The sequence below is a fragment of the Nematocida homosporus genome, assembly GCF_024244095.1.
Source record: "Nematocida homosporus strain JUm1504 chromosome Unknown 4491, whole genome shotgun sequence".
Lineage (NCBI taxonomy): Eukaryota > Fungi > Microsporidia > Nematocida > Nematocida homosporus.
Window position 1 is genome coordinate 1 of NW_026250614.1, and position 10,765 is coordinate 10,765.

The 10,765-nt window shown below is 41.9% G+C and overlaps 7 protein-coding genes across 7 annotated transcripts; 6 read left to right on the forward strand and 1 right to left on the reverse strand.

Annotated features, from left to right (window-relative positions):
* NEHOM01_2360 (uncharacterized protein) lies at positions 1-1,033 on the forward strand (the record flags this gene model as incomplete). The annotated part of the gene is made up of 1 exon (XM_051491236.1): positions 1-1,033. A coding segment is annotated over one exon (1,033 nt), but the record flags the coding sequence as incomplete, so codon positions are not given.
* A 916-nt stretch (positions 1,034-1,949) lies between these two features.
* On the forward strand, positions 1,950-3,485 carry NEHOM01_2361 (uncharacterized protein; the record flags this gene model as incomplete). Its single annotated transcript, XM_051491237.1, has 1 exon — positions 1,950-3,485. One exon carries the CDS (start codon positions 1,950-1,952, stop codon positions 3,483-3,485), a length of 1,536 nt encoding a protein of 511 aa, XP_051347197.1.
* Positions 3,486-4,065: 580 nt separating this feature from the next.
* NEHOM01_2362 (uncharacterized protein) lies at positions 4,066-4,587 on the reverse strand (the record flags this gene model as incomplete). Its single annotated transcript, XM_051491238.1, has 1 exon — positions 4,066-4,587. The coding sequence occupies one exon, from the start codon at positions 4,585-4,587 to the stop codon at positions 4,066-4,068; it is 522 nt and encodes a 173-aa protein (XP_051347198.1).
* Positions 4,588-4,641: 54 nt separating this feature from the next.
* Positions 4,642-5,178, forward strand: NEHOM01_2363 (GTP-binding protein SAR1; the record flags this gene model as incomplete). The annotated part of the gene is made up of 1 exon (XM_051491239.1): positions 4,642-5,178. One exon carries the CDS (start codon positions 4,642-4,644, stop codon positions 5,176-5,178), a length of 537 nt encoding a protein of 178 aa, XP_051347199.1.
* Positions 5,179-5,688: 510 nt separating this feature from the next.
* Positions 5,689-7,182, forward strand: NEHOM01_2364 (uncharacterized protein; the record flags this gene model as incomplete). Its single annotated transcript, XM_051491240.1, has 1 exon — positions 5,689-7,182. The coding sequence occupies one exon, from the start codon at positions 5,689-5,691 to the stop codon at positions 7,180-7,182; it is 1,494 nt and encodes a 497-aa protein (XP_051347200.1).
* A 622-nt stretch (positions 7,183-7,804) lies between these two features.
* On the forward strand, positions 7,805-8,971 carry NEHOM01_2365 (transcription initiation factor TFIIH subunit 4; the record flags this gene model as incomplete). Its single annotated transcript, XM_051491241.1, has 1 exon — positions 7,805-8,971. One exon carries the CDS (start codon positions 7,805-7,807, stop codon positions 8,969-8,971), a length of 1,167 nt encoding a protein of 388 aa, XP_051347201.1.
* A 331-nt stretch (positions 8,972-9,302) lies between these two features.
* On the forward strand, positions 9,303-9,593 carry NEHOM01_2359 (uncharacterized protein; the record flags this gene model as incomplete). Its single annotated transcript, XM_051491235.1, has 1 exon — positions 9,303-9,593. One exon carries the CDS (start codon positions 9,303-9,305, stop codon positions 9,591-9,593), a length of 291 nt encoding a protein of 96 aa, XP_051347195.1.
* Between the last annotated feature and the right edge of the window lie 1,172 nt (positions 9,594-10,765).

Consider the following 10,765-nt stretch of genomic DNA (forward strand, 5'->3'; position numbering starts at 1 on the left):
CGACCTGAGTATTTATGAACTCACAACAGTTATAAAGAAATTCATTTGGCCACTAGTAACCCATTTTCCAACCAAATATCTAGGTCTATACTACCCCATTATGGACAAGATAGACTTTCTTGATGACGTCAACTGGATAGACCAATTCACCCTCAGCTTAGAATTAGACTACCAAAAGGATACTATTGTTAGTTTAGGTGCCAGGACCGCGAAAGGCAAAGATCTCCCAACTTGTGAATGCCTAAACATCTGCACAAACCATCCATACCCAAACACCCCCCTAGAATCTATCAACCTCTCGAAGATCTATGTCGTAAACCTTGATGGATATCTACAACCCAAATTTTCTAATGAGACAGACAAGGTCTTAACTACCAAAATAACCTTAAGCGCTGTTGTTTTAGTATCCTATGCAACCTTTGGTCTTAATAAATCAGTAAATGTCCAGGATGTGGTTGTATTGCAAATTCCGCACAACTACACCATTGCTGACACGATCGCTCTTAATCAACGGTTGGTTAACTCCTACAAAATGCTAACCCAATTCGACAATCAGCTGATTAAGTTCTACCAACAGTATGTTGACTTCACCAAGCAATCGATTAAGTTCTACCAACAATTACTTGAGGATGACAAACAACTGACTAGTTTCTGTCAACAACTAACCCAATTCAATGACCAACTATCTGCACTCTACCAGCCACCCGGCAACTTTAACTTGTTTACCGCCATCAACCCCGGCAAATTCCTATTCAACTTTTCTATCATAACCCAATCTGTGGATTGGAATTGTAGGATGGATCACGGTGTTTGTATCCCAGGCCAATGCTCATGGCCATTCTCTAACCTAATAGCCGTACAAAACACACCCCCACTCAAACATATCCATCAATCAACCTCTAGCCGCCATGCCCGTAGGAGGGAAAAGGTCCCTCTTAGATCAGCAGTACTCATCCAAAGACAAAGAAAGGTGCCGGACTCTCTGCTCTTTATTCAGGAAATGGACTTCTTGGGTACCACGGTTGGCAGTTAAGAAGATGTAATGTCTCGGACACTTCCCTTTGAATTCCTCAGTTAGAGACTCACCGCTTCCCTCAGATATCTAACGCTCGCTTATCTAGTTGAGATCTAGATGAATCCCATCGAAAGATCTCTAGAACTTCCGTATCGCAATAACTAATCTCTATGTCGTTGAGATCTAGATGAATCTCTTTGGAAGACCTCTAGAATCTCGATATCGCTCTCTTCTTATCTACATCTTAATATACATCTTAACATACATCTTAATCTTAATCTAGGTAGCAAAACTTACTACTCTTTATAGTTCTAATGCTGATCTAATACTTGTGGATTTACTACTAACTAATTGCTTATCTCGGATCTCCCAGGATTGGGATTGAAACATCACGTAGCTTAGATGATGTCGAACAATAAAGATTAATCTCTTAACTCTTTACGATTCCTCGCTCCTTGTCCGCTAATTAAATAGTATTGGGAATTCTCATGCACAACACTAATCCAATCAGGCTATGCCTTTATAGAATACTACTGGCCGACAAAGGTATGTTTATTCATGGAAAGATATTTAGTTCGCTCACTATCTTAATTTTAAACTCCGTAATGGCCGTTTTATCAATAAGGAGATAGGCACCGCCCGGTTTTAATCTTCGTGCCACCCCTAGCCAATGAACTGATCAACTTAATAGCATGCCTTTATAGTTGACGATCTGCTTTGGCATTTTATCTTCCAGAACTAAATCGGCCTAACCCAATGTCTGTGTTAGACTTAAACTTAAACCAAAAACGCATGGGACCAAACTAGCCCAATTAAGTTACACCAGTACTATACCAGTAACCAATACAACCGCCGTGGCGCTCTTCTATGCAAGGACCAATCCGATGCGGCATTTGCAAGCCTAGTGATTTAACCAAAGAAAAATCAGCCCCTTATGGTCAGAGATGTCAAGAGGTCAACAATAAAAACTATCGTCCTAGTCTGGATCAGAATAATATCGATAGTGATAGGGAAACAAAATGTACTCGATCACACACAGCCTTCCAAGGGCCAGACCACCCTCGTTATCTCCAATATAGAGGGAGGACTCGGGGATGTTAGCTGGGCGGCCAACATCGGGAAGGAGCTGGAGAGTATTACAGGGATACAACCGACGTACTTGTTTGTAGGAAACATTAAACCGGAGGTCATCAGGCATTTGAACAAGAGAAGTGATCTAGGCGGAGAGCTGCGGATCATCCGCAAACCAACTGAAGTGGATCCGGGCTATGCCGGAGCGTACGTGTGTGAGGCTGAAAACGGGTCCATGTATACGGCCCTTGCTTTGTCGGACATCGAGTTCATTGGGGAAAAGTTCGACTGCACTGTCCTATTCCGCATGCAATGGAACTCAACTTATGGTATGGACAACCAGCCTACCCGTGTATGGAAGAGATTCATTCCAGTGGAAGAGTATGGGGATATAGCTACAGACGATATCCGCAAAGAAGTCCGGATCTTCTTCCAAGACTACACGAAGAAGTATCGGACATCTGTCTTAGAGGCAGACTGTGTGCGCCTGAATGTAAGCGTAGACGAGTTCTATAACAAACTAGGAGCTGATGCCAAAAAGCAATTCAATTTAGAGTATGTTAAACAGTTGGAAAAGAAGATAGGCATGGGAGTTCCGTACCACTTCGTTTACTACAACCTGTTTGTCAGGAGGGAGGACTTTGATGACCTGTGTTTGATGACCCAAATCGCTTTGGCACACATAATGAACCTACAAGGCCGGGAGAACCAGAGCCCGGACACTCCCATCACATTCCTAGTGAACCAAATCGACCTTTGCAAGAGAGCTGAGATCTACGAGAACAAACTCTGGGAGAGTAACCTCTGGATGGAGAAATGGAATGGCTTGCCAGAGTCGAAGAGAGACGAGGCAGATCGCCAGGAGAAAATTCAGATGCTTCTAAAGAAAGGTGATGTCACGATTGGAAGTGACGGGTTACAGCAAATTCGTCTCTTAAACACCAAAAGAACAGCCCGACTGGTGCCCTACGAAAACCTCTCGCCTGAAGCTTTCGAGTATTTCCTGCTGAAGAGCGAGCTAGTCGCGGGTTGTACAGGAGACATGTCTTTTACACAGGTCATATCGTCCAAACGAATTCCTGTGTACGAGTGTCTCACCCATAAGCAGAGATTCTACAATTATGCTCTGAACGCTCCTTGGATAGAGACGTTGGAAAAGATAGGCGTCCCGGTGGAAAAGGGTTTAGCGGTATTCCCTGGAATAGGGAGGGACAGATCCACTATCGTTTTGAGTGGAGCGACAACACTGACCGCGAAGAATGTAAGGCAGGTGTATCCTATCTTCCGCGCAAAGTTGCAACAGAACGCCTTCTCGCCATGGTTCAGGATGAGGGTGAAAGAAGCACTGAAGACAAAAGAGCCCAAACAAGGCCTGCCCGAGATGCACCCAGATAAGTAGGTGCTTGATCTATATTCTAGTCCAAACCGCTCGGCAATTTCAGTTGCATAACCCGTAGGCTTACTAGATAGGAAGTTTGTCATATAACAGTGAAGGGCAAATAGACCTCACAATCAAGAACACATGTTGTTTTACCTTCTTAGATTCAAATAGAGAATAAAAGCAATATCAAAGTTACAATTCCAAGTGAGTAGTTTTGAAATGAGAAGGGTTCTGTTTTAGTTTTAGAATATGGCATTGTGTTGAGTTAAGATAAGTTGAGTTGAGTTAGATAGGTTGGAAAAACAAAGGAAAAGTTAGACAGGTAAACAAAGAGATATACTTACTGTATTTCTATCAATAAACTCTATGGTTAAACCAACCCAATGAATTAGTAAATTGGGTTTGAGTTGGATATATTTAGATGGTTTAAACACCATTGAGTCATTGAGTCTTCATTCGTGGCCACGCCGGTATTTTAGAACCAATACCAATACTAAACCCAATGTCAATGCCAATCACAATCATCACTCTGTAGTAATCAATAAGCCAAACCCAAACTCAATCTCAACCACAACACAAACCCAAATACTAACCCAAACTATGATTTTATTAAACTATTGATATACTCCCAAATCCTGGATCTATCCTTTTTACGGCACAAGTCTTCTAAGTACTCAATATCTATCATATCCTCACCCGCAATAACTTTCTTATCACTACCCAGCCCAGTCCTATCTTTCTCTTTACTTTTAGCCGCTTTACTCCAAAGCTTCTCTATCTCGCCAAACTTACCCTGCAACTCCCGCGCCGACTTCTTCAATCCCTCAGTACTTCCCAACTCTACCTCCTGCACTTTCTGCTGACCCGTTTTCAACACCTGCCTACCTACCTTCAACAAGTTCTTCTCTATCTTACCCTTTACCATCAACTCATTCAAAAGGTACACCAACAACAAGTTTCCATAAGCATTACTATTCTCAGACTCCTGTAAAATAATCGCAATCACACTATCTATCTCATCTTTAAACAAATTAATATACTCAGACAAAACACCAAGAGAGTCATAAGTAGGCTTAAGTTCTCTAATCGCAGCAACTAGAAACTCACGACATAGTAACATCTAGAAAGTAAATTTAGATATTACTATATATGGCCTTTTTTTTAATATTTGGATATGGGTTCTGTCCTCTCTCGTTGTCTTAATCGTAAGAAACGCAGTGTTATCATCATTGGAGCGGCCGATAGTGGTAAAACCCAACTTATTCAAAACATGAAGAAAGATAAGTATATGACTGAGAAGACAACTAGTATTTATGAGCAGCACCTAATTAGGGCCAAGGGCTATGCTTTGGATCTTTTTGACTTATCTGGAGATCCAAAACATTCGCAGTTTTGGAAGTTTTATACTGAAAGTAGTCATTTAGTTGTGTTTGTGGTAGATGTGTCTTCAAAAGAGAAGATTGTGCAATCTAAGGAAGTATTTGAGTCATTTTATACCTCTTACTGTATGCAGAAAGAGAACTTAATCTTTATCTTAAACAAGATAGAGGAAGGACCTCAGGAGTCTCGAGATGAGATGATAAGCATGTTCCATGATCAATTCCAAGGAATCTTTGGGGTTAGTAAGCGCCTAACTCACAAGATGCTGGTGGTGAATGCAGCAGAGCCTCGTAAGGCCCTGACTTTCATCTGTAAGTCACTAAAGCAATAAATTGAGTTGTGTTGAGTTTAGGATTGATTGTGTTGTGTTAGTGTTGTTGGTTGTGATTTGGTTTAGATAAGGTTGTTGGTTGTGAATTGGTTTAGATAAGATTGTTAGTTAGTGTTGGAGTTGAATTGAATTAAGTTGGTGTTAAGTTGTAATCAAGCGATACTTGGGTTGTATTAGGATGGTGTACGGTGGGGTTGGTGTTTGAATTGGGTTGAGTATACCTGGCAGATATAAACTTATTTGTTTCCAGCAAATGGTTTTGGTTTGAAATTAGACTTACAGTTTATTAGGTTAGTCTTGGTGGGGGTTGGTATTGGGTTGGTATTGGGTTGCTTTAGGCTAGGATGAGGTGTTTATGGAGTTGGTGGGTGTTGTAGAGTGTTTAGTGGACGTGTTTGGTGAGTGTGGTAGGTGTGGGCCAGAATGAGAAGTCTTATCAATGCATTATTTTCATCATGTACTTGAGATCAGTATTGGTATGGTATAAATGTGATAGAGAATTTGGCTCTTATGAAGAACATTGCAACGTTTATGCACTTCAAAGGATGTATTGGATTTGTCTTAGGGTTTGGGCTGGTTGTAGCAACTACTTTAGTGCCGGTTGGTGATTATAGTGCTAGTATCAACACGACTTTTGCCAATCCAGTTGGATCTCTAGCTGGTTTCCCAGAGAATACTCTTAGATACCTTCAGGAGGAGTTGAATGATGCAACCGCCCCTGATTCGGATGATTACATTGATGATGGCGAAGAGATTGAGGAGGTAGATATCGAATTATCTTTACCTATAGATAATTCTTACGTATCTATTTCTGGCCATCCCCGTCTTAATGAAACCATAACTGATCTATCTAGTCTGAATATAGGAACAAACGAGGTTGAGAAACTAAAGGAAATGTACCGATATACTAATGGTAAAGGGACCCCTCGCCCCTTAAACAGGATGGTTAATAAACATCTTCTCTTATGGACCGGCCTTGCTCATGACAAAGTAAGGAGGCAGTTGGCATTGCTTGATGTTCTGCAGACTGACGATGGCCTGGTTCAGGCATCTAGTTCCACTCCAGACAAGCCATTATCTACCAGCGCACAGAATCTAGAACGACGTTGGTGGCAACAAATCCAGTCTATTACGCGCTTGCATGCATCAATAGATCGGTTCCTTCGGATTGATGTAAGCCGATTCCAAACCAACCCACTTGTTATAGATACGGCCGAATTAGACTATGTAGCTGGTCTTCTTTGCCTAGGGCGCTATCTGTTTCTAGTCGATCGCTGCCACACCCTTCACTTTAGCAAGTTATTCTACATCCAAATATTCCAGCCAATGAACCCCATCGGCTCTTCCTCGACTAGTTATAGCATTCCATTACGTAAGGTCCAGGGAGAAGATAGCGCGCACGCTTTCTTTACCAAGATTGCCTCTCTAACTAAGCAGTCTATGCAAACTTCAGGCAATGACAGCGCCAAGACCTTTAAAGTCATTCAAAAGTACCTCAACTCTCCAGACGGAACCATCCGACTATCCATCCTTGAGTCTACTCTCAACCAAGTCACCGACTATCTCAAAAAAGTAGTTCATCCCAACCTCAACTCATTACCAACCAGCAACCAGGAAAAGCACAACGCCATACTCCAAAACATTCAGCAAACAATCTCTACACTCCATGCCATTAAGAACCCAGCCAATATTGAAAACCTCCCCCTTCACTATACCAACAGTATTAGCCAAGCCCTAGTTCTTGATTCCCAAGCCAAGAACATCCAACACAACATCAACCAAATCCATAATGATATTAACACCTATATCCGCGACCAACTCGTTCCCATGTATCTTGATAAGCTCAATAGGACCTACAAGAAGTCCAAATATTCCCTTGCCCAAAAGCGGCGGCGGTACTATAAGGACGTCTTCCAATTCGCCCAGCAATACATGGACGCCCAAGCCAGATTCCAGTCTACCTTAGTCGTTCTTCAGCCATGCATGGCACCTCCCATCCATTAATAAACCTTGGCCCATTTCATTGTCTTACTTACTTTCTTGTTGCAATATCCACCTCATTCTACTTTACACCTTACACCATACCATACTAACTCAGCATCTTACACCATACTAACCCAACCATACCATACCATACTAACTCAACTCACCACCATATCAATGCAACCCAATTTATTATTCAGTCGTCTACTAATAAGTTCTCAGCCGCGCAGACCAAGAAGAACAACACTAGATGGGGTTCAATTTATTGATTAAAGACAATCTGCCGGCTGTAGGACCAAATCCAAGCAAAAACTAGCCGCGCGAACGCTATTTCCCCTGCCTCCTACAGTACGCGAGCCTACTACACATCTGCTGGAGTAACGCTGCAATGTTTGCCATCCTCGCGCAGTCTCTCCTAATTAGTCACCTCCCGATCTGTCCTACAACAGACCCCTTGGCAACAGAGGCACAGACTCACGAATTGCGCCTGATGATTGGAGTCAGGGAAGACCAGCCGTGTCACTCAATGCTGAAAGCAGACACACTAGTATCCGATTCCAAAAAATATATACTCAACATTAGATCAACGAAGTAAAGTTACGGTTTCAATCTAGAGAGGACCCAGCCAATTTTTATTTACGTCATGATAGATTGCCCATTAGGCCTATTCTTTACGTGGATCCATAAGATTGATCCAAGTCTTAAGTACAATCAGCTAGTCCTTCTTTCGGTTATAAAACTACTAGATGCCGAAGAACGTAAGTTCTTTTTCGCTGTAATTCTCCAGAACATTCATGTTGATCGCATTGAACGCGTTCCAAAACAACTACTGATCTTAGAGATAGTAACGGTCGAAGAAGGATACTATGTGCTAGATAGTGAAGTACGCCGCATATTTTTAGAGATGCACACGCGACGTACCAAAGATATAATGCTGGTACAAACTAGCCAGCTAAGCCGACCGGCCGAGAACGAGGTTTACAGTTTGGGTCTCTTCAAAACCATTTCGGTTAAGAACAGTACTTCCGGAACAATTAGGCGACTAATGGCCAAACAGAAAATGATGGAGAATGGCGAGATAACCCATAAAGGGTTTAACTTCCTTCTGGAAACCCGAAAGAACCAAATGTGGATGCTAATTCTAGCCCATTTACAGATAGAGGGTACCAAAGACGAAATCCTAGGCCTAGCGGAGATTTTAACTAAAGATGCCAAACGAGTCTACTTACTTGATAGATACGAGGAGAAGACAAAGATTTTGGACGTCTTTAAGTCATTAGGTCTGGCCTCAGTAGTTGATGGGAAGGTTCATTTTAGTCGGTCCTTCTCTCTTCTCTTTGATGAAAGCACCTGTCAGGAGCGGTTTCTGATTCTGGAAAGTAACTTTCGCATGTACATTTATGGCGAGAGTCAATTGAACATCTTTATTCTATCATTATTCACTATTCGTACTCGGGAGTTCCCCAACTTAATTGTCGCCACTATTACGGAAGAGAGTGTGAAACGGGCCTTTGAGCTGGGTATTACTGCCCAACAACTATGTCGGTATTTGCAGAGTAATAGCTTCTATGCGATTGACGTGAATGTTTTAGAGCAGATCCAACTTTGGGAACGGCGCCGGAAACGAATCTTCTGGTGGGAGTCTTATCTTTTCAATAACTTCTTGAACCACAAGGACTTCTTGTCCGTAGTCTCTTTCTGCAAGAGTAACCATATTGAGTACAATGCGTATAAAGAGCAGCGCATTCTAATAGTTGGCACTGAGAACTATGAAACAATTAAGGCCTTTATCAAGCAGCACATTAAATAGATCTTTAGATGGCAGGGCAAGGTACAAGTAATAATAATGAGAGGGGAACGATGGACTCGACTTAATTAAGACCGAATGTAGTGAAGGAGAGGGAGTGCCTAGACCTTGACTTGGCTGCCCTGTAAATTAGGTGGTACTTCATTCAGGCTGAAATGAAGAGGACGTGTGAAAAGAAGGACCTTTTAATCGAGGGATTATTTAGCTGGAAATTAGCAGCTGTCAATAGCACCTTCGGAATCAACTATCACCCGAAAAGGGAGACAGATGAGTTGTTTTAATCTAACCATAAAAAGAGAGTTATGAGTATTAGTAAACAGGAAAAGCCAGTCCCATGGATGACTTTCAGAAAAAGGCAAGTGCCAGGACATACGAGTTGAGTATCTACCAGAAGGATCAACTTGATGCGTACTTCTATCGGCACAACATCAAACTGACGAAAAAGAACCTCAAAAGTGTTTCTAAGGTGCTAAATATTCCCCACCGCCGGATTGTCGATTATGTTAACCAGCGACAGAAAGAGACGCATGAGAACGTGCATGAAGACTATCTTAAAATGTCCGAAGCGTTAGGAGAGATCAATATGCAAATCAAGGAAATATGGAAAAGATTCGAACGCGCATAGAATAAAGAAGTGTATGTGTATGTAGGTGGGTAGTTTATATTGGTTTGGGATGGATTGAGATGGATTGTTTCCTGTCGGAATGAGATAGGTTTTAATTTGGCCTATTTAGGGTACAGTGGCCGGGTTGAGTTGAGTTGGTACTATGATGGGTTTTGGGTTTTATTATAGTGGTATTAGGGCTAAATAGGGATAGATGAGGGTGATATTATGTAAGATATGGTTAGAATAGTTGGTAATTATAAGAGTTTATTAATGTTGGGTTGGTATTGGAATAATGACTCAACACTAATAATTGGCTGAAGGAGCCGAAAGACTCGCGAGTAGAGGTGTCTTGTTGGCCGTGCTTCTGATTAACATCCGCCAAGACAGAAAGCCGGAGTTGGGTTGGAGTAGGCCAGATCTCTTTGACACCGCATTAATGAGTGTGGTTAAACACGGGTCCGAAGATAAACATGACAGGTGGAGTTAGAATTGAGTGGGGTGGAGTTTCAGCAGCATCAACTGGCTGCGCCCAAAAAGCCACTATGGACAGCATGGCTAACCGCTCGGACGCTGCCACAAGCACAGCACCGCCAAAAGTGCTGAGGTGCCAGGTGGCACGCCAGTTAACTTCATTCCCTTTTTATACATATCTCAGAACCAAAGTTACTGTTTTTAATAAACCAGGTCGTATTCATATCAAATCCACTAAAACCAGCCACATATTTCCAACTCAAGGTAAAATTAAGACCAACCTGTTATCAATATTGAGTTGAGATAGTGTGAATATTGAGTTAGTATTGAGTTAAGATAGTGTTAAAACTGGACATTGTACTGCCCATGAGATGGATAACATCCCTGGACTAATGCATACTCTACTAAGACGTTCCTTGATCCGAGTGAAGCCTTTTATTAGTTGTCTATAGTCATGTGCGAGGTTGACATCAAATCTATTTGGATTAGGAGGAGGTTGAATTGAGTTGAGATAGGGGTGAGTTGGGATTATGGAAAGGCGTGGTAAGATAAAACAAGAGGAGGATGAACTGAAGTGAAGTGAAATAAGGACATAGATAAATTAGTAAAGAAGTAGTAGTTGGTGCTGCAAAATACTAACTCAGTGTATCTTTGGGTTTATTAAACTTGCTCATCTATAATAGGACGTGGCCGCGGCTGGAGAGAATCCGATAGCTTTG